We start from the raw sequence: 26,430 nt of genomic DNA, 5'->3' as shown, positions 1-26,430 counted from the left end.
TGGTACATACATGCATATGTTTCCAAGCTACATACAGTCAATTCTCATTCGTATTGATAATATTTTCTGGGATGCTGCTCAGACAGACTAGAAATTCAGAGAGCTAAACTGATTATTTTGCAGAGTTGCTTACAGCTAGTAAAATTTATTGCAGTTCCGGCTTCTCATAATAGTATGTTTTGGTTTTTTTTTCCCTCCCTGGGCCATCCAAATGCTATGTTTACCCTGAGGAGGAATAGAGTTCTGTTCTTGTTTGCCTGACTTGCCTTATATTTGAAGGTTTATGTTCTTATTCAACAGCTCTGTGTTATCTTATGCAGGAGTAATAAATAATGCCACTTGAAGAATTTTGTTTTATGTATTCTTCTTCATCCTTTGCTACCATCTGACAGACTTAAAGCAGCTTCTGTTCCGAGATGCACACTTAGCTCATTCTGTAAAAGTTTACTTTTGTAAATGTTTCCATAATATGTTGATAGAAAATAGTGACATGCAATATTTCATTCATTTTTCTTGACAGGAGCTAGAAATGTGTATCACCAGTTATTCATGAGCAGTCTACTTATGGATTTGAAATACAAGAAACTTTTTGCTATCCGCTTTGCAAGAGTAAGTGTCTTTCTTACAAAGAGCCATATAAATGCTTGAACTGTCTAGCGAGGAGAGTTTAGTTAGCATACAGTGCTTCAAATGAACTGTTATCCAGAATTTTTTTCCTTTTTTTTTTTTTGGAAGCGAAAAGTTGAAATGAAATGCTGACTACCTTATTTCTGTCTTCAAAATATTAGTTATAATGGTATCTCATCTCCTGGGAAGAAAATGAGCTTTCCAGGCTCCCCAGAACTAAAACAGTTCACATGTTTTTGTCTTCACCGTCAACTGTGCAGGCTATCACTTCTTAAGAGCTTATTGCCTCTCATTATTGAGGTGTAAGCTGTGACAGCACTACTCAGAAATAGTGCTGAAATTCAGTTATGCTGATTAGTATTTCTGCAGTAACTAGTATTTGAAATGCTTTAAATCAGCAGTGCAAAATTCTGCTCACTCTGCTGAAGACAATTAATTTTTTGGAGTAGAAAATAAAGTATCAGCCTTTGTTGTGAGAATGAGAGTGAGTAGATCTCACGCGTGAGCAGATTAAATTGTCATGTGCTTTGTACAAAATATCTATATAATAATCTGTAAGAGCTACTCTTCCCTTTATCGTGGCATTAAAGTTTCCCAGAGCAGACATTTAAATTAAAAAATCAGGTCAGTGTGGATTAGAGGTGAATTTCCCCTTGTTGTTTAGAATTACCGGCAGTTGCAGAGAGATTATATGGAGGATGATCACGAACGGGCAGTATCGGTGGCTGCTCTGTCTGTCCAACTCTTCACTGTACCTACTCTGGTGAGTAGTGCCTGTCTTTCTTTTAAAAACTGATAGTTGGCACTCCTTGCCTTTTTTTGCCTCCTTCTTAATAGAACTATGAGCGATTGCAGAGTGATTTTATGAAAGATGACCACGACAGAGAGTTCTCAATTGCTGACCTCTCGATACAGATATTCACAGTGCCTTCTCTTGTAAGTACTGAAAGACCAAAAAAGGAAATCTTTATTTGTTAAAAGCCACTCAAGGTTCTTGAATCGAGACTGCAGATATCTTTAATGTTACTGTGGAAATGCAGGGCGCTGCTGCTGCACAGCAGTCAGGCTGTTTACATGCATTGCTGTGGGTTTAGGAGTTAAAGCATTCGCATTGTACAGTTTGAGTATGACTTCCCAGAGTGGGCTGGGTGTTTTTGGTTTTTCTTTTTATGTTTGTCTTTTACTTTTTTTAGAAAGATACTTAAATGTTTATTTAAACACACACACGTAACATTTAAATTCCTCATCATGCTGAGCCACAGTTTCTGTTTGTAGAAATCTACGTTATGGTTTGCATATCATCGTTTCAGGGCATACCGTTTTGGTACAGTTTTATAAATAATCCACTTCATGGTAATTTTCCAGTCAATACAAGTGCAAGAAAGAATTGTCTCATGATACTCCCTACTTCCTTTGGTGCTTCTGGACTTGGACAATGCCTTCTTTCAGGTTTCCAGTTAATTTTTGTTCCAGTGCTTCAGCCACTGTTACTTCTCCCAGCTCACTGACTCTGCTGGTCTTTCACCAGATTATCCTTGTTTGGGAAACTTCTTCTTTTCCTCCGGTCTCCAAATAAGTCTTGATTTGTCTAGTTCGTAATACAAGCAAAGACAAGTTTGGAGCTGTACTGGAAATAAAAGTCTGATGTTCACAGATAGAATTGTTTAAAAAATGAATGCTTCTGTATCCTTCCAAATTTAATCAGCCGAATTCAGCTCTAAAAATCCGTAGTAGCATGGTAGTCATGATACTGAGCAAAGGTGTTTTTCACTTTTGTAGTGGTGGATGTTATTCATGGGAATTCAATAGGACCTCAGGATTTTGTTTCCATGGTTCAGGGCAGTATTGTGTTACCTTTTTTAATTTTGAAACTGTCAATAAGAATGTTGCCAATATTTAGACTTACAGTTAGACTTAACCTATTACTGTTATTCAGATGGTTGTCTTATTATTTTTTCATTTGGCAAATGGAGTGGTGGAATAAGTGCATTAATACATGAATTTTTTTTAAGATGTAATTTCAGACATTTCCTTGGAGGAGAATAATTACAGTGTCCCTTTTGTGTGTTTTCTATTTCAAAACTGCAAAAAAAGTAAAGCAAATTGGTTTTGGCTGTTTTGTAGAAGGATGGAATAGACTGATAATGTGCAAGTAATTATAATAAGATCCTACCATATAAATTAAGAATTATTTTGTATATATTTAGAGCCATTCATTCTTTACTGAATGAGTAAGTGGAAGAATGTAAAACCACCCCACTGCCCCCCAGTAACATTTTCAAACTGATCTTAGTAATTTAAGAGTTTGAGCTCTCACGTAACTGAGGTTTTTTTTTGGTTTGAGGGAGGACTGATGGTTGTGTTCATGGTGATTTTTTGGGGGAAAATGTTAACTATTAGATAATATTTTTTTCCCCTTGCAGTAGCATTTTAGAAACTGTATTTTGCAATATTATTAGCAACTGTAGAACCCAGAAGCTGTAGTCAACAACCACAGTGTTGTTAAGGTAGAGCAGAGTGGCCAGTCTTCTTGAATCTACCAGTCACACAATAAAATCCTCATGAGGTCTGAGAACTGCAAGACTCATCCCATTTTCCTTTGAGAACCAACAGAATGGGGGAGTTCTGGAAGAGCTCACAAGTAGGACGTGGAAGTAACTTCTTAGTGCCCCCTACTCTGTTGTGGGGTTGTATTAGGTTATGTTGGGCATGGAAGATGATTTTCATCAGACTTTGCAATGCCTGTTGATTTTGTTTCCTATAACACATAGATGTATGTAGTAGCCTTTGAGGAGGATCATAAGTCTTTTCACGTAATTTCCATGTGGAAATTGCACTATACCTATCCTTAGTAGTTCAGCAGACGCTATGTTCACCACAGCGCTTGACAGTTTGTAAACAGAAAACAGAAGAGCTGCCACTCCCCTGAAGGGCTTATACTTAAATTATATGAGAAGAGACAACACATACTTAAAGGGAGGTTCAAGTTAATTATAAGACACGTAATAACATATGTCTTGTGTCATAATTATATAGGTTAGCAGGAGCCTAACCATAGTCAAACTTCTGTACGGAAGGGATCTGAAGAAAGAGATCTGGGTTATGATAATTTCTGGCTAGATTGCTTTTTTTTTTTTTCTGTGAATGTTTGGAAGATTGGCTTTCAACATGTTCTTCTGTTTTAATTATTGATGTAACTATTTTGGATAAAAGTTCATGTATTTTATAAACTTCATGGTGCAGTGTGAAACTCTTGTTAGATGTGTCTGTTAATTACAGCAAATTTCAATGTACTTTGGCATAGGCTCGAATGCTAATAACAGAAGAAAATCTCATGACCACTATCATCAAAACTTTTATGGATCACTTAAGGCACCGTGACATCCAAGGCAGGTTTCAGTTTGAACGTTACACTGCTCTGCAGGCTTTCAAATTCAGGCGTGTTCAGAGCCTTATTTTGGATCTCAAGTAAGTATATTAACTATGTGCTGATTTGATCAACTGAGGAGGGAAAAAAAGAAAATAAAATTAACACCTGCATCTTTCTAATGTACCCAGGTATGTGTTGATAAGTAAGCCAACTGAATGGTCAGATGACTTGAGACACAAGTTCCTAGAGGGTTTTGATGCCTTCTTAGAATTACTCAAATGTATGCAGGTATGTAAATCTGTGAATTGCATAATTTTGCAAATTTAAAGCAGGAAGTTGGCTATCATGATACTAAAATGGAATAAATTTAATGTACTCTCCTTTTTATAACTTCAGTGCAGTATAACTTTTGGAGTTCTCTTGTTTTCCTGTAACAGAACTTCTCACCTAACTTTTCTTAAGTTTAGTTTGTTGTAGAGGGCAATAAAAAGGAACAGTGGTTCAAAAAGAAGACTATAATTTTGGGCATATTTTGCAATTGTAGCGACAGGCAAGACAATTAATTGAGTGAAATCTGGTCCGGCTTAACCAACTTTCCTTCATAGTGAGAACTCCAGTTACTCCTTAAGTGTCAGCCAAGTTGCTCCTTGTATTGAGGAATATATAGTTCCTGACATACAAATAGATGTCTTCACTGTGGTGTTTTTTTCCCCCCAGCCTTTTCATGTGCTATGTTACCTTAAGAGCAGTATTTTAAAAGCAGTGCAGCTTTTACAAGGGCAAATTGACTGTACAGTCAATAAGGTATAAGTCAATCACTCCCATTTTTCAGTACTTCGGTAGTGTACCTTTCTCCAGTACTTAGCTTTCATTAGTCTGTTTATGATAACCTCTTGAATATATATTGTAATCCTCAGATCATGCTGGTTTTTTTTTTTCTTCTTACGCCAAGAGCTGCTTAGGTATTGTAGTACCCAGTCTTTAGTTAGTACTTAACTGCATTTAATAGCACATCCCTAGAAAATAACATTCAAAAAACAAGATGCATGTGTAAGATAATGTATATATGCAAATGTTGTTGTACTGCTTATAATACTAAAATCTCTGCAGGTGTTAATAATAAACAGAGCTCATGCTCATATCCAGAACCTTTCTTGTATCAGTATTCTTCTCTTCCAGTTCCTGTTTCATTTTGTTGTTGTTATTTTGATGTGTATAATTCCTTTTCAAGTAGTCCCAAGCTTCTTTTTTCTTGTTGAAGCAACAATATATTTATAAGAACAGGTAACCACTGTCTCACACTTACGCTAATGTTGTCAATGTATTTTTTGTTCTAGGGTATGGATCCAATAACTCGTCAAGTAGGACAACACATAGAAATGGAACCAGAATGGGAAGCAGCATTTACATTGCAGATGAAATTAACGCTTGTTATATCAATGATGCAGGACTGGTGTGCATTAGATGTAAGTTCCTTCTGAATTGTTTTTCCATGTGAATATATGAAGGGGGAAAAAAACCCAAGCATTAATATGTGTAACAACTGCACTAAACATGTAACTCCACCATAAGTGAAGATCATCTTCGCTGAGCAAGCACAAATCTTTTCTGTATGTAAATACATCTTTTGTGGCTGGAACTGACCAATTCATAAGAATGTGCTTAAGCCTTTTAAAAAATACTGCAGAGAGAGTTCTGTCACACATCTGGAAGTTATGATTGTCACAACACTGTCATATTATAATTTTCAGAGAAGAGGGAGGAGAGGAGCAGGCCCTTGATCTACCAAATGCTGCCTGATCATAAATCATGTTTCCGTTCTGTGAAGTGTTTCAAGTTTTAGGAGTCCAGAACTTCAGCATGATAAAATACGGCCGTAGAGCAAGTGATCCTAGAATATTTTATATTCAAGCTGGCTTTAATCTTTTGCTGTTAATTAATGTGCAGTTTTTACTGGCCTAATATGATTGTTGCTCAGAAAGTTTCCATAATATCGGTTACAAAACAAACAAACGAACACCTCCTCCAAAAAACCCAAATAGTGGGTATTTTTCTAATCATACATACTGGTATGAGTTTTGCAATCTGTGCTGCCCTTAATTCAGCTCTTTTTGTTGGATTCCTTATCTTAATTTTGCAGGACTGTTGATAAAGTTAGAAACGGCAAACCCGTCAGACTTTTTTACATTGGCTGTATTATTTTGCAGAGCTCTATTTTTTCATAATCTCTGTAAACTGTGATCTTTCCTTTAGGAAAAAGTGTTGATTGAAGCTTACAAGAAATGCCTGACTGTGTTGATGCAGTGTCATAGTGGTTTTACTGATGGAGAACAGCCTATTGTTCTCAGTATGTGTGGACATTCAGTTGAGACCATCAGATACTGTGTTTCTCAGGAAAAAGTTAGCATTCATCTCCCAGTTTCTCGTTTACTTGCAGGTATGAACTAACTTAAAATATTTCAGGAAATGATAAATGTTGTATAAACATGATTTATATTTGTGTGTACATAAGGAACCACACAATAGCCTGAATAGGATGCATTTTGGCTGTTTTCTTGCTGTTCGATAGCCTTTAGGCAAAGTGTTCCCAAGCATTGGAGAAATTGTTACTGTTTCAGGCCTGGGGGAGATTGTTTCATCCCTCTGGATTTGTGACTGGGGGTGTGTTGGCAGTTACTGCTGCTTTTGCCACTTGAGTGACGCAAAAGAAATGCAACAAAATACAGACTGTAGTTGACTTTTGAAATATGTTTAGCTGTCAGATGGAATAGACTAATAAACATTCTGTTAGACAACAGATTTATCAAACAGATGTGTCACCAGAAAATTAAGCTATAACTTTTTCTTTATATTGTGCCTATCTTGTTTAACAGTTGTGTTGAAAAAAGGTTGATGAATTTCACTAATCAGAAAGTGATATGATAAATAAATTCACAGGTAATGAAGTGAAAGAGAGAATTCTTAGGCAAAATACTATGCAGCTCACTTTCAAATAACTTTGAATGTTTGAATATTTAAGCAAAACCCTTGTAGCTTTAAAACTAAGCAAACTAGAAAACTCTTAAATATTTTGTAGGGGCCCCATGAGGTATTCAGGAGTTCCTGAGGGATTTCATAACTAAGGGCTGATAGCAAGGATGAGGTAGCTGTTGTCTGTAATTTGTCCTGATAGACTCTTGGCTGTCACTGAGGGGACATGACAGTCAAAAGTCAAAAATCTCACTTGCACAGCAAGTTTATACAGACACAAGGGGAAGACTTTAATTCTCCTAAAATGTATGCTTTATGATATGTCTCTTCAGGAAATAGCTGTGTAGCTCCAGGGTGATAAATCTGCGGACTGACTTGTAGCTGTATCCAGAAAATGGTCCAATAGTAAATTAGATAACCTTTTTTTGTCTTATTCAAATTACATAAAATATTGTGTGTAATATTATGTATGTGTTTCATGTATTTATATAGGCTTGCATGTTTTGCTGAGTAAAACTGAAGTGGCATATAAGTTTCCAGAGCTGCTACCCCTGGTACGTAATTAAATGTAGTTTATTCATTAGATATAATTAATGCTGAACGTGAAATTGGTCATGTAAGTGTAGGATATTATGTAATAAAACAAAGGACCTTTTTGCTATGAATTCTGTTCAGAGAGACTCTCTTTAGTAGAAAAAAATTACCTCTTGAAAGATTAATACCTAGATATTCATGACCGGAGCATAAGTGATCGGTATTGCTCTCTTAAATAACAAGACTCAGGTTTAAGGCTGGTATTTTGTTCTTCATGCATTATCTTCTTTTTGTAGTAGAAACTGTTTTCAGGAACTCCTGGCAGGATCTGATTCCTTGTCCTTGGCTTGGCCTAGGTTCTAATTTTCTTCCCCAGCTATTTCTTGCTTCCTGCATGTTCTTATTGATACACTGTTTCCTTAAGGGGAAGTTTAAAAGAATAAGATAAAAAAGGAGAAAACATAACTGGGACAAGAAATCTCAGTGTCTTTTCAAAGAAGTACGTAACCTTTAAATGAAAGAAACCAAATGACAGTGCTATTAAATTGGTAGTGTTGATGTTCTAAAATACAAAATGTACTGTTTTTAAGAATAAACTAAAGCCCTTGTGGACTACTGCTGTGGAGCAAAGACAGAACGTGAGGTTGGTTAACAACAATTGGATAAGTTGTGAATAGGCTCATCAAACTTCTGTAATATGTGTGTTGGATTTGCTTTGTTTTCTAATGCCAAAATATTTTAATGATCATAACTATAATCCTCCATTTCAGTCCTGTTTTATTTTCTCTTTATATATCAAAATACCGCATTTTCTTAATGCAGAGTGAACTTAGCCCACCTATGTTAATAGAACATCCTCTACGATGCCTAGTCCTGTGTGCCCAAGTACATGCAGGGATGTGGAGAAGAAATGGGTTCTCTCTTGTTAATCAGGTAAGTGCATAGTAGCTGTAGAATCACTGTTTTCTGATAACTCCCCCAAGATGATTTTGGATCTCAGAACCTCCCCTTTCTGTAGTTTACAAACGTCACTTACATAAATGTTATGGAAGGCAATGTGAGGGAGGCTTATATCAGCACTCTCATCATTTGAAATTTGGGCTTTTGCACTGGTCTTTGATTTCTTAGTCAGAAGTTGCTTTTTTGTTTCAGGGCTGCTGCAGTGCTCAGTGAACTTGGTGTTCTGTGCACAAAGAAGTTTCAGTATAATACAGTTAATGACTCCTGGCCTTTTTGCTGTGGACTGTCCAATAGCCAGCAGCATGAAGTGCAGAATTAGATCTGTGCATCTTCGGTAGTGCATTCATAACCTTCACATAAAAGTGTCTCAAATATAAAAATATGCACTATTAAATATTATTACCATTTATGTTTATAAATTAGTTGAAATCCAAAGACCACACAGAAGCATTAGAAGCAGCATAGAACAGAGTGTTTCTTGGCTTTTATCTTTCATATTTCTTTCATACTCTGGAGACTAGGTCCATCCATCTCTAAACTTACATTCTCTGTGTTTGTATGAATTAGGTCTTGGGTATTTCAAGCATTAAAAACTATAAAATGGGTACTGTAGTGTCAGTGCCACCCACCACGGTGATAGTCTAAAGTAATTTTCTCAGCAAGACATAATTATAACAGAAATAGGATTTAGTTCTGTGAGGTGTTAACTTGATTTATGTGCAAGAAAATTCTTTCCCTCCCACAAGACCCCATCTTCACTAGATAATTGCAATGCATGTGTACTAGGAGGCTGAATTAAGCTGCCTAAACATATTACATTTTTCTTGCCTCTTAACCTAAAGGATCTTAATAAAGTGATGTCCTTTATTGCCATTATTAAAGGAAAAGGAGCTCTAGCTATGCACAATTATAGCAGTGTCCATAGTTTTTGGTGGAGAAATAAGTCTCTGTTAATTTTCCTTGGTTTTCAGCATCTTGAAGTTAAGAGCCTAGTTCAGTTTAGGTAATATGGCTCCCACAGCCTGGAAGTCCTTTCTCTTTCCTTTGGTGTTGGAGAGCTTATTTTCAGTCAGCTCCTTTTGGATACTTTCCCAGAAGACAGGAATGGGCATCTATATCTGTGAGGAAGAGAGGGAAGGCATGCCTAGCTCTCTTCCAGGTAATCCTGGTGAGAAGTGGTGTGTTTCTAAAGGAAAGTTTAGCACGCTGAAGATAGTTCCCAGTCCCAGGTAGAAACTTTACAGTCCTTTTTATTTTTGCTTAGTTGTGGTAGAATCAACCTTGCCCACATTTCAGTGCCATGCAGTGATTGCATTGTTGCTGCTGCATGGTGTGGTCCTGTGGAGCTCACTCCCAGGATGGTTTGGGTTAAGTATGATTCCGTCACAATATTAATGTTTTGCTGAAACTGGCAATTCCTGAAAGGTCCTATCTCAAATGTTTTAAGAGCAATTCGAGGAGCAAAGAAAGAACATTTCTCCAACTGCAAGGGCTTTCTCTTTTGTGAATTTCAAGTAAACAGTAGATATGTTGCAGTATATAATAGATATATAGTGGTAAACAAATAGATATATTAAAACGTAGCCCAAGATTTTTCCTTCTAAGAGTTTGCAATCTAGATGTTAGACCGATACAATCTGGCCAGCAATTGTGCTTGTTTTGTGGTATGTAAAAATGCTTTTTGCATACAAATGTATAATTTTTTTCAAAGCACAGATACATTTTTTGTTTGGTAATACTATATAACAAAATTTATTTTTCCAGAATGAAAAGCAATTTAGGTTAAATATTATGTTTGTTAATTATTGTGGTTTGGTTTTTGTTTCAGATTTACTACTATCATAATGTGAAGTGCAGGAGGGAGATGTTTGACAAGGACATAGTAATGCTTCAGGTAACCACTTGTAGCAGTTTGCATTCTTATCGAGCATTTTCAGGATACGTGTGCATTTGGTTTTTAGCTCCATCAGAAACTTCTGATGACAAGGAAAAAAGTCAATTTTTGTGGAAGGACTTACATTTTTTTATTGCATCTGTGTCTTTATGGGGTCATTTATAAAGGAAATACCTTTGTTGTAATCCTTGTTTTTTAAATATACTGTAGGAAGTGCAGAATTTTCAGTGTAACATGTATGTAATGCTAAATCTTCAAGAATGTAACATTTTAATTACTGAGTCGTGCTGTTCTGGCAGCTGTGTGAGTCTGCAGGTCTTCAGTAATGTACTGTATGTATGTGTTGCTTCTTCTCCCTCCCTTCAAAGTTTGTGTCTAAAACGCTGGATAGAAAATGGAACCCCATTGGAAAAATAGTAGTTTATGGGTTTGGGTTTGGGGTTTTTTTTCTTCAGAAGAAATTTTACAAATCTGGCAGTCTACTTAGTTTTGACACAGAGAGGTCTGATGCATTACTTCTCTGTTGAGGGTGATGAATGCTAAAATTTGCAGCTTCAGGTGCATAGTTCATGTAGACAGCAAAATCCTTTTTCAGGAAGTCACTCAAATCTTACCTAGAGTTAGCAATGCTCAATGTGATGCATATGTCCTGAGTTACTTCTGCTTTCAGATGTGTTTCTCTGAGGCTTGATCTGCCCCTAGTTTTTAACAATCACCTGCAGCTGCCCATTCGGCTAGATATCATTCAGTTTTGTTGAAAATTATTCTATTTTAAAGATGGTCCCATTAGCTGTAAACTGAGAACAAATATTTGTAATGGGCTAGCTTATACACTTTCTTTAATAATCAGAAAAATCTTTGGCCAGTAGTTTTCAGAAATGGAAGTAAATGTTTGTGGCTACATAGAAACATTAGTATTCTTTCTAGGAAGGTTTGGGAAGTCTTGCTAAAGTCTTCAGCTGTTGTGTTGAGAATTGGAATTTGTTTCTAAAATCTTTGTGCTATATACGAAGTGATATTACACCTTCTAAAAGTTGAGCCAGTGGGAACAGGATTGTAGAGAAAAATGAACCAACCAGAAGTCTTTCACTGAATTATATTTAGAGTATTTGAGACAGAAGGAATAACCCTGAATATTCTACACTTAAAAGGGTGTCAGAAATTATTGATAAAGCATTGGATCTTGCTTGTCAAACATGCAGTCACTTGTGCTATTGGAGTCCTAAGAGGTTAAACTTAAGTAACTACATCTTCATGCCCAGAATAGAGAGAGGAATGAATTTCATAAGGAATGTACTGTGAACATTGTATATAAATATATAAATATTTTATAATAATCCCCAATCTATTTTCGGTTTATAATGCTTTTTTTTTTTCTTTAATAGACAGGTGTGTCTATGATGGATCCAAATCACTTCTTAATGATAATGCTGAGTCGCTTTGAACTGTATCAGATATTTAGTACTCCAGACTATGGCAAAAGATTTAGCACAGAAAATACTAACAAGGTATTTATTGTACTACTGCAATAAAAAATCTGCAGTTTTGTTTGTGAAAGTGTATCAGATACTGTTGTACTGAGACACTGCAATTTCTTGATTAAAAAACCAAAACCTATCCTGTATTAATTTTGTTTGATCAGTTTGAAATATGCATAAATATTTTTACCTGTCAAACTGGTAAATGTCACCAATGCATAATTTTTGCGTTGTTTAAGAAGTTTAAGGCAACTGTGATTGCATTTCAGCATAGCTTAATTTGGGAGTGCTAAGGGTTGAAAACAGGCAATGATTTGAAGTGCTGAAAAAAATATTTTCAGCATATGGAATAATTCGTCTGCCCTTAATTGAAAAATGTAAATTTGTTTCTTTGTTTATTTTAATTCAGGATGTTGTTCAACAAAATAACACTCTTATAGAAGAGATGCTATACCTCATTATAATGATTGTTGGTAAGTTCAGAATACATTTAATTTTCAAAATTTAGTCTCTTGAATGGTCTGGAATAAGCATTCTTCATTGTCATCCCAAATGCAGTTGTACTTTGGACTTCATGTAGTTCTGACTCCTTTCCTAGGAGAAAAGCCGTGAAACTAGCACTAGATTAATGTAATGAATTTTTGAACACTGGTAGGTGAACACGAGATACCACAGAAGACATTTATTTCCCATACTTTTCCTTGAAGTTTCAAAAGAAGATAGATAAATACTAAAAATCCTAAAAAAAAAAAATATTTTATTTTTACAGGGGAAAGGTTCAGTCCTGGAATAGGACAAGTAAATGCAACAGATGAAATCAAACGAGAGATCATCCATCAGCTGAGCATCAGGCCAATGGCTCACAGTGAATTGGTAAAGGCATTACCTGAAGATGTAAGTAACGTGGGGTGGAAGAAACTAACTTTATAAGGGTGACTGCTGAAAAATTTTCTTACAGAAGTTTATGCTGCTTAATGTGGAATGGGAGCAGCACGATTATCCTAAGAGCAAGGTTAGCTTGAATACAGATGAATAGTTGTCATGGAGAAGGTAAGAAAGAGCTATAGAAGAAAAAACAGCATATGAAAGAGGCAGGATTCTGAGAGCTTCTTCATCTCTTTTCTCTTTTTAATATGTATCTTATCAGGCCATCTGGCCAGCAGTCTCTGCAGTCTGCTTGTAAACCCTGAATAGATGTATGGAAGTGGGTTGTGAGAGCTATCCAGAAATATAAGCTGTTATATTTTAAAGCCTAACAATAATGGAAATGGCACGGAATCAGGCACAGTATAATGATTTGTGTAACATAAATGCTTAATTTGCATGGACAGAAGCATTAATCTGAATGCTGGTATGAGCAGTTTAGTAGGATAGCAAAGCGCTGCTTTTTTTTTTCTTTTTTTTTAGAATATTTTTAAAGTAATCTTTTAAACATGATTTCCAAAGACAGTCAAAATTGAAAAGCTAATCTACTATAGTTGTAGTACTTCTAATGATAAATTCTGAAATCATGGAGTGGTATGGATTGGGAGGGACCTTAAAGATCACCTGGTTCCAACCCCATGCCATGGGCAGGGACAAATTCCACATTTTCAGTGTTCTAAATACTTCAAACTTGAACAATTTGAAAATCCAAATTTTGGGGTGGCATCATGATTTTGTAAAAATATTTTTTGCAGAGGTGATAGTCCTGAATGTATCTTTATGTTCCGTTCTTTAGCGTTCTCTTGAGTGCCAGTATAATGACTTTGTACTACATTTGTTTCACATGTGTATCTAGTGTTGTATGATATTTGAATGTGTTTATTCGAAGAACTACAGTAACACAGTGTCTTGCCTTTTTACTCAATGTAGGAAAACAGAGAGACGGGAATGGAAAGTGTGATTGAAGAAGTGGCATGCTTCAAGTATGTTTCCCTTTATTCTAATATTTCAGCTTAAAAATGGAAAATCTGTATTAGTGAAAATGAGAGAATAAAGGGGGCTGCATCATGGTGTGTTCCCATGGCTTTATTCATGTGCATCATTCTTAATACTGTCACTTATTTGATTTCTAGAATACCCATTGAATAGTTTTTTAGCTGTTCTAGTTAACCATTTATGCTCGGAATTTAATAAGCAATAAACATAAGTTTTGGGGGTTTTGGTTGTTTTTTTTGGTAGGAAACCTGGATTAACAGGCAGAGGGCTCTATGAATTGAAACCAGAGTGCACCAGGAACTTCAATCTGTATTTCTATCACTTTTCCAGGGCAGAGCAGTCAAAGGTAACTAGTAATTTAACTTCTTGGGGTTTGTTTTGTGTCTTTCTTCCAAAGTTTAATTTTGTGAAGAAGTATTATCAGCTGGTTAAGAGTTAACTTCTAAAGTCAACATATTTGAGAATGTTAACAAAATTCAGCCAAGATTTTGCAGTGACTTCTGTGCCACCAGATCCCATGTCCTATACAGAGCTGTTGAAATCAGTGGGCCTTGAAGAGCTTGTCTGCGTGTTCCCTTACATCTTATTTGACTGAAAATATTCAAACAATCTGTATTTTTGCTTACCTTTATGGAAATTGCCACTTTAGCTCAGACTTGTCTTACAGTTTTATGTTAGAAAAAGAATCCAAGGTGGCTCAAGATGAAAGATTAATTTTGAAGATGCATGCCCTACTTTACAAGTAGAATGTAAGACAAACTGAAAAGGCATGGAAGCTTTCTTGTTTTATTGAAGGCTGGGAAGAAGGGAAAAGAACAGTAACAATATAACAAAGCATCAGTGCTTTTTTATTGGGTTTATGTTTGTACAGCTTTTGGGTAACATTGGCCTCATTCTTCTATTTCAGGCAGAGGAAGCACAAAGAAAGCTGAAAAGACAGAACAGAGAAGATACAGGTATTTTTCTTTGAGAGAAGATGGGAAGCACCTATCAAACTGTGTATTGCCCTGACAGACTAATATCCTCTTTTGGGGCTAGCCAGAAATCGGTTGAAAATGTAGCAGTTTCCCTTACGTTTCCCTGGTTATAGGTAGGAATCTGATCTATTGTGGAACCAGCCTTCTGAACAGCTTATTCCTTTGGCTTTCCTGTTACATGCCAGCCGTGTTGAATGTTGCAGCCTGTTACCTGTGATACTGCTCGCCAAGCAGCTGTGTACTGTCTTGGGTTAAGCTGTTTGAAAGTTGGCCATTTTATATGGGTGTTGCAAATTTTAGAGATGCTGAAATGTCAAACACATAATTTCCCTTTCAGCACTTCCACCGCCAGTTCTTCCTCCTTTCTGCCCACTTTTTGCAAGTCTGGTTAATATTTTGCAATCTGACGTCATGCTGTGCATTATGGGAACTATACTGCAGTGGGCAGTAGAACACAATGGCTATGCCTGGTCAGAGTCCATGCTGCAAAGGGTATGTCTCCTTATTTAAAATTATGCTTATGTTAAAGGAAAGAATATGTATTTTAGCATTTTAATGTGGTTTTATAGATTTGGGTTGTGTACTTGGTATCTAACGTATCCAGAATACTCTGAATAAGAAATAAATGGTGTTTTCTGTTAGACAAGGTTACGGAAACCCCTCTGTCTCCAATGCAATATATTTTTAAAAATCAGTGGAGGACAGAAGTGAATTTCTAATGGGATGCACACAAGAGGGAAGAATTCTGCTTGAATTGGTGGAAATAGTTTGTGTTTATTGTGGTATAGAACCAGTTTATCTGAGTTGTTGCATGTTCAGATAAAGCATGTCAGCTTTTTTCTTGACATTGCTTACTTTCAGTTTAGACTAAGTTACTAGAAAAAATCATAAAATACAGAAAATAATTTTCTAACATGAAAATGTATCTGTTCTGGGAAACTCAACTGAGCTGTTTGTTCCTCACTGTTTATAATGATTGTTAGAAACCTGGAGGGTTACTGTAGATTTTGTTCTCAATGAAGGTAACTTTTTGGAGTGTGCAGAAGTACGTGGTGAACTGCTGTCAAAGGGCTGCTCATACTGGTCAGGGTTGTTGGTTTAGTGTCCAAATCCAAACTTTTCGAAAATATTGATAGATTTTTAAATAACATTTTGCAGTGAAACACCAGCTTTGAAACTGAGTATTAATTTTTTTGACATTCAGTCTTACTGTTTATTACTTTTTATAGCTAAGTTTAACATTAGCAATTCTGTATAACACAAAGTTGAAAACGGAACAGTGTATCAGTATTACATATCGCCGCAAAAATTGAAGAATGTAGTTACATTTAGGTAATGTGAGAGTACTAGGCTTTGGAATAACTGGTTGAATAGAGTAAGATTTTATTTTTATTTTTCTGAAACTGAACTAAAACATGCTCAGCCAGCTGAGTACCTTTTGTGTTGTTCTCAAACATGTGCGAGTCATTAGGAATCTATCACTTGCTCAGAAGCTCATGGCATTTTGTATTCACTGGTGCCATGCAATTGGACTGCATCTTTCCCCAGTCAACCACTCTTGTCTTGGAAGTGCCACACAAAAGTTGATACGAGACATCTGGAAGAGGTGGCCCATACCTGATGAGACCTTGTTAGATAGATATGGTAGTGTGAGGAAAAATTGACTGTTACTTATTAAAACAATTTTTAAAAGCTTCCAAGACTCAGATCAGGTTTCACCACTATTGTAGATACTTACCCTGTTGCATTCCAGTTGTGCTACAGATTTTCTGGCGATTATCTTTTCTCCTTACACAGGTTTCAGTGTTGATTCCAGGCATTCACTAATGCTTTTTATCTAGAGCATCCTGCCAATTTGTATGAGGTGGCAAAGTGGTTGATACAGCTTGACAGAGGTCACCACTAAGATTTAAGCATTTCAGATTTAAAATGCCATTCAGACTATTTCAGTGCCAAATAGGGTAATTTCAATTTTTAACTTCAAGGAGATTACATCTTTTTACTGACCTAAAAGCTAACACTGTTTTAAAATATGTTGCTAGAGTTTAGAGTAAGTTTAGTTTAATAATGTTAACTTTTTTTCCATTAAATTTTGTATGTAAAAAAGGATTTAAAGTGTGCATCATGCTTCTGTCCAGAGACTTGCGATATCAACGTGCATTTGCTAGGGAGAAAGCTAAGAAGCACAAACATCTCGCTCACTAGAAAGGACAGCAAACAGAAAGATATAAGTGATATAATGTGTTTATCTGGCAAAGTTTCAAGCATTTGTAAACAAACGCTGTTACTCCTTTGTAATCCATCTTTGGAATTATGCATGTAGAAATAACTTCACATATATTCTTATTTTATAATTTTACTATATGACTTGCTTGTCTCTTAGTGATTTACCCAAACTGTATAAAGAAGTATATGAAGTATTTAAGGAAAGAACTAAAATTTATAACTTTTACCTAGGTTTTGCATTTGCTTGGAATGGCACTACAAGAAGAAAAACAACATCTAGAGAATCTCAGTGAGGAGAACGTTGTAACATTTACCTTCACTCAGAAAATATCAAGTATGCCTTTCTTTTCAAATGTATAGCAAATTTTAAGCAACTGAAAATGCCAGTATTTCATATTTTATTATTTTGAAACAGTCTTTACTGGAAGGTTGTATTTGTTTATCCATCAAAATTTTACCAAGTTGAATGTACTTATAAGCTTTACATATGTGTAGATTCTATGATAGTAACAATACTAAAGGCCTTTTCCAGAGGAGAAATCCAAAAGTTGAGTAATTCCTGGTAAATCTGATTCTTAGTATCTTTTAAGTAGTGTCTCAACAAAGAGTGCTGGTGATGATCACGATACATGATCAGATGCTATAGTTGCAAAATCCATAGTTGTGTTCTTAAAGGGACTTCCAATCTTGACTTTCCTTTGTATCCTCTGACTAGTGCCTCTAGTTTTGCTGAGACACGGAAGGTATGATTCTTCCGTGTCAAATAGGTTGGAAATAAAATACTGGAAGTTCTACATGGCAGCTCCCAAGATGAAAACAGCCAGGGAGCACATACAGTGCTTTTGTCTTGTAAGAAAATATAGTCAACGAGCAAGACTTTTAAGAATATTTCCTCTGACTTCCCAGGGTTTAGAGTGTACTCATGAAAATGTTTGCTGAGGAGGGAAAGTTGCATATTGTGCCTATTTGGTGAAGGAATTTTTCAGCTGCTGAACATATAAAAGTCTTATTTCTTGATTTGTGTTGGTTTTAATGTTAGTGAATGATTAGTTTGCCAGGTAACAGTATAGTCAATTGTCTACATAAATTTTTTTCTCAGGACCAGGAGAGGCACCCAATAATTCCCCTAGTATACTAGCTATGCTAGAAACACTGCAAAATGCACCTCATCTGGAAGTACACAAAGACATGATCAGATGGATATTGAAGGTAAATCTATTTAATGTAATTGTTGAAAATCATAGAATATTTTTTTTAAACTGTAGTTATATTGTGATGATTTCCCATGTTGATTTGTGTTACCTACTTTTTTTCCCTCTTCTAGAATCCAACACTGAGTTATCTGTCCAGCATTATAGTGTACATAGTAATATTCACGTCGCAAACAAATTAAGTGTTGGGTTTTTTTTCTTACAGACTTTTAATACTATTAAGAAACTCAGAGAAAGCTCTTCTACAAGTCCTGTGGCCGAGACAGAAGGAAATATTATGGAGGAGGTAAAAGCAAGCTGTAACAGTTAGCTGATCTGGAACAGGTCTGGGTTGTGACAAACAAAGGACTATATTTTTAATTGCAGCTTTAAATCAAAGATGGGAAACATCGGTGATTTCTGAAATGCTGTTCTCACAGCTTATAGGTCATACCTATTTGTTTGAAAGACCTATTGGGAGAGTCCGTGGACTGTTTTTCTTTGCTTTGTATATTGTAGTCTCCAAATCTTTTGCAAGTTGACTCCTTAGAATGGTTCATAGTATTGATCACAGCATTTAATGATTCTGCTCTTCCCGTAATTTCAGACTCCATGGAAACTTGTTAAACAAATGGTATCTATGTATTTTGACCATGCAGGTCATTCCAGATAGGCTCTGCCAGTCTTCTTAGCTTGACATGACGTTCTAGGTACCACACAAAGACCTTGGAGCACTGGTACATTAAGGAACATGGGTAGTACAGAGGAAGAGCAGCACTAGAGATGAGACCTGTCAATCACCTTTTTTTCTTATGAATGCTCAAAGGGAAGAGAAATACAAAATACAATTAAAGGTTGAGTGGGAGAGGTACCTTTCTGGTTCTGCAGTTCTACCTGGCATTGAACAGGAGCTAAAGAGGGCACAAAAATAGCTTTTTGGTAGACTTTGCTTTTTTCTTTTTATGAGATTTTCCTTGTTTGGAGGTTAGTATCAGTTACAGATAACACTTGCTAAAATAAATTGTCTGTTGCAACAAGATTTTGATAATGACTGAGTGAACAATACAATTTCAGAGTTCACGTGATAAAGACAAAGCTGAAAGGAAGCGAAAAGCTGAGATTGCCAGATTGCGCAGGGAAAAGATCATGGCCCAGATGTCTGAGATGCAACGGCACTTCATTAACGAAAACAAAGAACTCTTTCAGCAAACTTTGGAGGAGCTAGATACTTCAACCTCCAGAGTACATGAAAATAGGTAAAGGAATCTCATTCAATTTTTTCCTTTAACTTTTACATGAGACTGTCCTATTGATACTGCTTAAAAAAGCACTTTTTTTAGTCTTGATGGAAAACTATTTGTAAGTTTTTGAGACCAAAAAAGCAGCAGTAATGGAATTCTTTCCTCCCTCTTTCTGACAAGATGGTGGGATAAATATTGATTCCTCCCTCATCGTGTTCAACATAAACAAAAAAATTATTTGCCTGTTTAAAATCATCCAGTAAATTTTTAATAACAATGAAGAGACTATGCTATTAAATGTAGTGAATTGGAACTAGTTGATTATACGTCTGTTCAGGATCTCCAAGAAAATCTGCTTGTAGGTGGAAATACGAATTGAAGCATGCTAATGATTTTGGGGAGGAAGTAGATGATGATGGAGAGTTGCAGATGTAGTTTCTGTGTTAAACTGGAGTGGGCAATACTACTGTGAGGTATGATTTTTTTCAGGAAAATACTGTCTATTTCTGGGGACACAGGGATTGTATGAATGCCAAAACTGGTTGTTGTCGAGAAAGCAATTATAATAAAGCTAGAAAGCTCATTAATCACATTTAAATCATAATCTGATTTGTAATGTTTTTCAAATAATTTGCTCACCAGTATTCTTTGAATATTCTAGCCCTGTAATTTCAGATGCAAAACTCACAGCCTTGGGACCAGAGCAAACTAGAGTAGCTGAACACAGACAGGTTGTTATGTGTATATTGTGTCAGGAGGAACAAGAAGTTAAAGTGGACAGCAGGGCTATGGTCTTGGCAGCATTTATTCAGCGATCAACTGTGTTGTCTAAAAATAGAAACAAAATTACTCCAGACCCTGGTAAGTAGTGTTCATAGTTGTCTTTAATATTAAATGAATGTTGGGAGTCACTGTAACAACTGCATGCTTTCTTTTGAAATGGTGTCACCCTCTTACGTTAATTGTATAATTGTGAATGACTTCATTGTAATCAGTGGTGAAACTCCCATACTTCTAGTGAGATAGAAATGTGTGTTCTAAATAGTGTAAAATCACTGCAAGGCATTATTTAAATGTTCTGCCAGCCATTTATGACAAATTATTTGTAACTATTAAAAAACCCTTAGCAGAGGTGTTTGTTCTTAAACTACACTCGTAACATTATAGAGAGAGGAGGTGTTGATGTAGGGCTGTAAAAGCACGAGATACACGTTTCTTTCCTCTCAGGTACATAATCTGAAATGCCTCTTAATGATAATAAAAAAAATGCTGAGATTTAGGTAGTTTTGTTAAACACATCACGGTGACCTGTAGCACTGTTACAAAGGTTTATCTTGATTCTATATATGTAAACACATAGAAAATTTCTGCACTGAATCGTTTTGCACTCTCGCTCTGAAGGTTAATGCTCTTAGAGTCATTGTTTAATGGTACTGAACCTACTCCTGCGGGTAGTTCTTGGGGACTTTTGCCAGGGCCCAGTACCTCTGAAAGTTTGATTTGAAGTCTCAGTATGGTACACATGCTCAAAACAAAATTGCATGATATTTGTAAACGATCTGAACAGTTTAAGTTGTGGATTAGCAGTATACTTCATTAAATGAGTTATGCTTCTGTGATAAAGTTTAATAATTATGCAAATGCAGTAACATTGACGTGCAGTTAATTCTTTTGATAAATGTTTATTTGAAGGCTGTTTTGTTTTACTTTAAATACAGAAAAGTATGACCCGTTGTTCATGCACCCAGATCTGTCATGCGGAACACACACTGGTAGCTGTGGACATATTATGCATGCTCATTGTTGGCAAAGGTAAAAACCCATATTTAAGTTTTTAGTCCAAATAGCATGTCATGCCATCAGTTTGCTTAATTGCACTAATTTTAATGACCAAATTACTACTGTGTAGTAAACTTAAATTTCGTATGTGGTCTTTGATATCGCTGCTCACTGAAGATGTGTTATTCATCTTCTTGTGTAGCTCATGTACAGTCCCGTGTGGTTGCTGTTAACTCCTAGAAATGTCCTTAGATGCCTGTTTTCAGACCATTTTTGGGTCATCGTTGGGTGTGTGCTAAACCATCTCAGAGGCTTCTGGAATAGCAGTTACGTTTAGTAAAGCAGTGAATTCGGTTCCTTTTCATATAGGATTTGGAGATCAGCCACCAGGTTTTCCAGTTGCTGCTGTGTTGTGGCCTGTAATGGAATATGCACATGGATAACGCTTACGGCACCTCTATGTGAAACTAAAGAATATTTTTTTTAATCCTTTAACTTCCTCTATACCTCTTTTCCTAAACGGAAGTTGCTACAGCTCAGACTTAACCACGTTTTTAATAGCTCAGTCAACTTCAGCACTTTGGGGGATTTTGGCTGCCAAAAACTGGGGATAGCCTGCAGTTAGTAATACTTTCAATCAGAGGGTAGAGCTTTTTCCTTCAGATCATTCTCTGATGTATATCCGGGAAAAGGCAAAATGGTGTTTTCAGGAGAACTGATGAATTTGTATGTTAAACAGTGCTTTAATAATTTGCTGCTAATATCTTGCTCTTTCCTAAAGGTATTTTGATGCTGTCCAAGCAAAAGAGCAGCGAAGACAACAAAGATTACGAGTACACACAAGTTACGATGTAGAAAATGGTGAATTCCTTTGCCCACTTTGTGAATGCTTAAGCAACACCGTTATTCCTCTGCTTCCTCCACCGAGAGTTTTGTTTAACAGGTCTGTTTGCTTTGTAAATGTTCTCAGTAAATGTAAAAACCAAAATCCCCAACAAACCACACCCCAAAAACCCCTTTCAAAATGTTTATTATCTTCTTTTTTGATAATCTCAAATGGATTGCCCATCTGCATATTTTCATTTGTGGACCTTCCTTGGTTATTGTATAGTACGAAATTTAGAGTGTGAAAGGGCAGTAAAGTGTAGGACCTGCAGGAAAAGAACTGAACATAGAGGAATATATGGACAGCAGAGAAAGAGCATATTGAGAAATGGAAGTACATGGAATGCCAATGAAATATGAATTCTGTATATAGTTTGTTTGTAACTAATGTATGTATTTTGTTTACATATATTTTTGGACAGGTTAGACTTTTCAGGACAACCAAACTTAACTCAGTGGATCAAAACAATATCCCAGCAAATAAAAGTGCTGTATTTACTTCGAGATGAAGACTGTGCAAGTAAGTCTGAAGAAATGTGTAAATTTGTATGTGAAAATGTTATAATATTAATAGAAAAGACCAACTATTTTGGTTCTGCCACAGTGGAGTTGAGAGATGGTGGCAAAAGCGGTGAGAACAGCTTGGAATTTCAGTTTCTGGTGATGCGTTCCTGCACCTTTTTATAATACAAAAATTATGTATTGGTGAATAATCAGTGTTCTGTTCTTGTTTGTACAGACAATTCTGGTAATTTGGAAAAAATGGATCAGCTGCAATTACCGGAAGGATTTAGACCAGATTTCAAACCGAAGTATGTATTTACATCTTCATAAATCATTAAAAATTCATCAATAAATAATAACGTGAAAATAGAATGTGACTTCTGTGCTATAAGGTCGCAACAATTAAGACAAATACATAAATTTTCCTTTAATTAGAAAAGTTGATCCTATTTTTATGGTACCATTGAAGTCCAACCCACAAGTAGTAAATAATGCAGTAGAATTTCAGAGGTGGATGTGGTAAGTGGATGTGCAGAGTTGTATAAATTGTATAAAATTTTATAATTGTAAAATTGTATAAAGTTGTATAAATGTGCTGCAGTTGTATAAATTTTGACATCAGGATTAAGCTTTGTTTCCCTATTACTTGTAACTGTGTGAAGGGTTCATCATTGTAACTCAGCACTACAAGTAAAACATGAAGAAAGGCTATGAAATAGAGAGTATGCTGATGTGTAATTTCAGCTATTACAGTGGGCTTATATTTGAGTCTATCCTTTCTTCATTGAGGAGAAAGTAATAAAATTCATTACATGGTACAGACATTGTCTGCCAGCTGCACACAAGAATGCAAGACGCCTGTCCCAGCTGATGACAGGTTTTTTCTGTCAGTCACACACATTTCTTTTAATTTAGCCTTAACTATATTATCTTTGAAGACTGGATATTCTTAACACTAAGAAATGTGATTGGTTCCTGTCAACTACTCAAAAAATAATTGGGAGTGTATCTGTCACAGAAAAGAGGTTACAGAATACCAGATTCAAAGAAAGATTCTGAAGTTCTCAAATTTTAAGAAACCAGGTGTTCAGCTGTTGGGGTGAATGCTCATCATTAAAAGTAGTATGCTGCCAGTGGAGAAAATAATGAATTAGTGATACTGTTTTCTTTGTTTCAGGAACCCTTATTCTGAGAGCATAAAAGAAATGTTGACAACTTTTGGTACAGCTACGTACAAAGTAGGATTGAAGGTTCATCCAAATGAAGAAGATCCACGTGTACCTATAATGTGCTGGGGAAGCTGTGCTTACACGATACAGACTATAGGTACTAATGTATTCATTTTCATGGAGTCATAGAATTGTTTAGGTTGGAGAAGCCCTTTTAAGGTTAACTGTTAACTTAGCACTGCCAAGTCCACAACTAAACTGTGTCCCTCAGTGGCACATCTACACGTCTTTGCGCATTTGTATGTGCATTTCAGAATTCGGTTAAATTCACAGCATTGAAATATTTTGGGGGGGTTGTTTTTTTTTTTTTCCAGAACGAATTTTAGCTGATGAAGATAAACCGTTATTTGGTCATTTACCTTGTCGACAGGTAAGGATGAAGTAGCAGTTTCTCTCTGAATCAATGGAAAAAGAGGGAATTATGCTTTAATGCAGAATATCTAAATACTAAGTTATGATTATCTGATAGTTTTATTTGTTGGATCCCACAGTTTAGTCAATTAGTATCTAATTATTAACCTATTGAAAAATCAAATTTAGCAAAACTATTACTTTTTTTTTTCCTATAAATGCATATTTTAGTAAGGCCAGGGTTTCTTATGGTAACAGTCAAGAATACCAAAGGTAACTCCTATATTTGCATAAACATAAACATCTGTCATAATGTAGACACTCAAACTGCTCCCATAAACTACAGCTGAGGAGCCTAAAAAGAATGCTGTAAGTCAAAAGACCTTTTCATATTGAGGAATTTTGTTAACTGTGGCAGTGTCTCTTTTTCTTTGTTTTTAAAGGATGACTGCCTTACATCATTAACAAGATTTGCAGCAGCTCACTGGACAGTTTCATCTCTTTCAGCAGTACAGGGTCACTTTTGTACTCTCTTAGCATGTAAGTCACCACCTTATGCTGGTTTTTTTTCAAAGATACAGATACAGAAAAATGCTTACAGGAAGATAGTTAGTCTTGATTACGAGAGTATTGTTTTATGTACTGGTTTTAAGTAATAGACCAAGAGCCAGTATTTTCCCATCTGTACCTATACGTATTTTGTCATAACTGTGGGGAAAAAAAGGTGTTTCTTTTGATCTGCAGTTCTAAGATACATTTCAAGAGAACCACGCGTATTTTGCTCCAGAGGAGTTCTGTTGACTCTTCCCAGCATTTATATTACTGCTTTGAGAAAGATACCTAGAGCAAAGGAGAAGGAAGCATGGTCCTTCACAGAAGAAAAACGATAGGCTGGAACCTCAAAAAGGAGGAAATGTAACAATATAGTTTTGAAAGGAAATAGGGTCTTTGCAGAGGACTGTAATATATCTTCAAACTTCCCTGTCTTTGAAAACTAGGATTTGTGGTAAGACAGGACTTACTATGTAATGTCATGTATTAGTTGAGAATTTTAATGAGATCAGCCAAAATGTTCCAAGTGTAAAACATTTGTAGATATAGGTGAGAAGTCTGAAGTTCAGCGTAATACAGTAATTATCCATGAGAGGACTATTTTGAAAGGATACTATAAAATGGAATAATTTTAAATTTAGTCAGTAGAGACAGGAAACTCTCAAAGTGAATTAATATACTGAAATTACTGGTAAATTGATACTGCCTACTTCAGCAAACAGTTGGGAGCTTTATGGGGAGGAACTTGGTTGGCAGTTTGTAGCAGTAATGATTGAGCCATTCTCTGTGTGAAGCAGAAAAGCAAATGTTGCTAGCTTGTTTGACTGGAAATTTGTAGTATATGGTGTTATGCATGGTTTGGGTTTTCTTGAAAACTTGAGTCCGTGTTTCTTTCACACTTTTGGGTTGTGTTCTGTGGCTATACGGTTACAAAAGTAAAAGCAGTTGAAATATGAGTGCTGGTGAAATGTTTGCTAATAGAAATAGCTTCAAAATGTCACAGATCTTCAGCTGTTAATTTTTGGCCAGCAAGGCAGTCTTCAGCTGAAGTATTTTTAAATTGTTATGATGAGGCTATTTTTTACTGTAGTAGTGTTTTTAAACTTGGCAGCTTAAGTGCTTGTAGCTACATTGTAAAATTATTCTTACAGCTGCAGTTGAAACTTTTATGGTAAATCAGATTTTACTGCTTGGAGTAAAGAAGTTTGCAACTGTTCATTGATTGTTATTTTAAATGTTATTAAATTTTCAAGACACTTTGTTTGCTTTAGATGGAGGTACTTGAAATTTATTAAGTGTGAACTTCTGTTGTCAGCTGGAGTGCGTTGGTTAATACTTTGTGGTTACTGTGAATATGAACACTTCAGAGATGGAGAGACCAATACCTAGTTTTTTTAGAGATCAAAAAAAATGGATTCAAGACTCTTCAGCAATGTATTTTTGAGTTTGTAAGGCAGATGACTTACATGAGGCAAATTTAGTGAACCTTCTGAAGTTAACCTCTGCAATTTGTTTTCCTCTGAACAGTTGTGCAACAGTCAACAATTAGTGTTTCTGTTTAGTCACTAGTGTTTGAGCTTTTTCTGGGTCAGAGCTTGAGATACTGTCTCATTTCATCTCCCCCTGGAAACCTAAGCAATGAAAGTCAGTCACTGTCAGGGTAGTGAATGGCAGCACTTACTCTGTTAGTGTTACTTTGAGCTCGTTTCATTTCAAAACAGTATAGTCAAGTAGGCAAGAGTC

General features: G+C 35.9%; 1 protein-coding gene across 2 annotated transcripts in view; it reads left to right on the top strand.

Moving 5' to 3' along the window:
• UBR2 (ubiquitin protein ligase E3 component n-recognin 2) overlaps nucleotides 1-26,430 on the top strand; it is a 60,007-nt gene that overhangs the window by 21,508 nt on the left and 12,069 nt on the right. The window contains exons 10-37 of one of the 2 annotated variants that reach the window (XM_055816178.1): nucleotides 521-609; nucleotides 1,465-1,563; nucleotides 3,932-4,095; nucleotides 4,186-4,285; nucleotides 5,335-5,463; nucleotides 6,251-6,434; nucleotides 7,460-7,521; nucleotides 8,324-8,434; nucleotides 10,290-10,355; nucleotides 11,741-11,863; nucleotides 12,243-12,306; nucleotides 12,603-12,727; nucleotides 13,688-13,740; nucleotides 13,997-14,099; nucleotides 14,661-14,709; nucleotides 15,068-15,222; nucleotides 17,188-17,290; nucleotides 18,056-18,165; nucleotides 18,373-18,453; nucleotides 19,221-19,402; nucleotides 20,049-20,248; nucleotides 21,106-21,199; nucleotides 21,948-22,109; nucleotides 22,474-22,571; nucleotides 22,791-22,863; nucleotides 23,733-23,881; nucleotides 24,099-24,154; nucleotides 24,579-24,675. In XM_055816178.1, coding sequence (XP_055672153.1) covers nucleotides 521-609; nucleotides 1,465-1,563; nucleotides 3,932-4,095; nucleotides 4,186-4,285; nucleotides 5,335-5,463; nucleotides 6,251-6,434; nucleotides 7,460-7,521; nucleotides 8,324-8,434; nucleotides 10,290-10,355; nucleotides 11,741-11,863; nucleotides 12,243-12,306; nucleotides 12,603-12,727; nucleotides 13,688-13,740; nucleotides 13,997-14,099; nucleotides 14,661-14,709; nucleotides 15,068-15,222; nucleotides 17,188-17,290; nucleotides 18,056-18,165; nucleotides 18,373-18,453; nucleotides 19,221-19,402; nucleotides 20,049-20,248; nucleotides 21,106-21,199; nucleotides 21,948-22,109; nucleotides 22,474-22,571; nucleotides 22,791-22,863; nucleotides 23,733-23,881; nucleotides 24,099-24,154; nucleotides 24,579-24,675 — 3,081 coding nt within the window. Of the gene's footprint in view, nucleotides 1-520; nucleotides 610-1,291; nucleotides 1,391-1,464; nucleotides 1,564-3,931; nucleotides 4,096-4,185; nucleotides 4,286-5,334; nucleotides 5,464-6,250; nucleotides 6,435-7,459; nucleotides 7,522-8,323; nucleotides 8,435-10,289; nucleotides 10,356-11,740; nucleotides 11,864-12,242; nucleotides 12,307-12,602; nucleotides 12,728-13,687; nucleotides 13,741-13,996; nucleotides 14,100-14,660; nucleotides 14,710-15,067; nucleotides 15,223-17,187; nucleotides 17,291-18,055; nucleotides 18,166-18,372; nucleotides 18,454-19,220; nucleotides 19,403-20,048; nucleotides 20,249-21,105; nucleotides 21,200-21,947; nucleotides 22,110-22,473; nucleotides 22,572-22,790; nucleotides 22,864-23,732; nucleotides 23,882-24,098; nucleotides 24,155-24,578; nucleotides 24,676-26,430 lie in introns of both variants that reach the window. The other variant, XM_055816179.1, reaches the window with a different exon arrangement.

This window comes from Falco peregrinus, chromosome 11 (assembly GCF_023634155.1).
Source record: "Falco peregrinus isolate bFalPer1 chromosome 11, bFalPer1.pri, whole genome shotgun sequence".
In the NCBI taxonomy this organism is placed as follows: domain Eukaryota; kingdom Metazoa; phylum Chordata; class Aves; order Falconiformes; family Falconidae; genus Falco; species Falco peregrinus.
The sequence above is the reverse complement of the archived record's forward strand: the minus strand, read 5'-3'. Positions and strand labels throughout refer to the sequence as shown.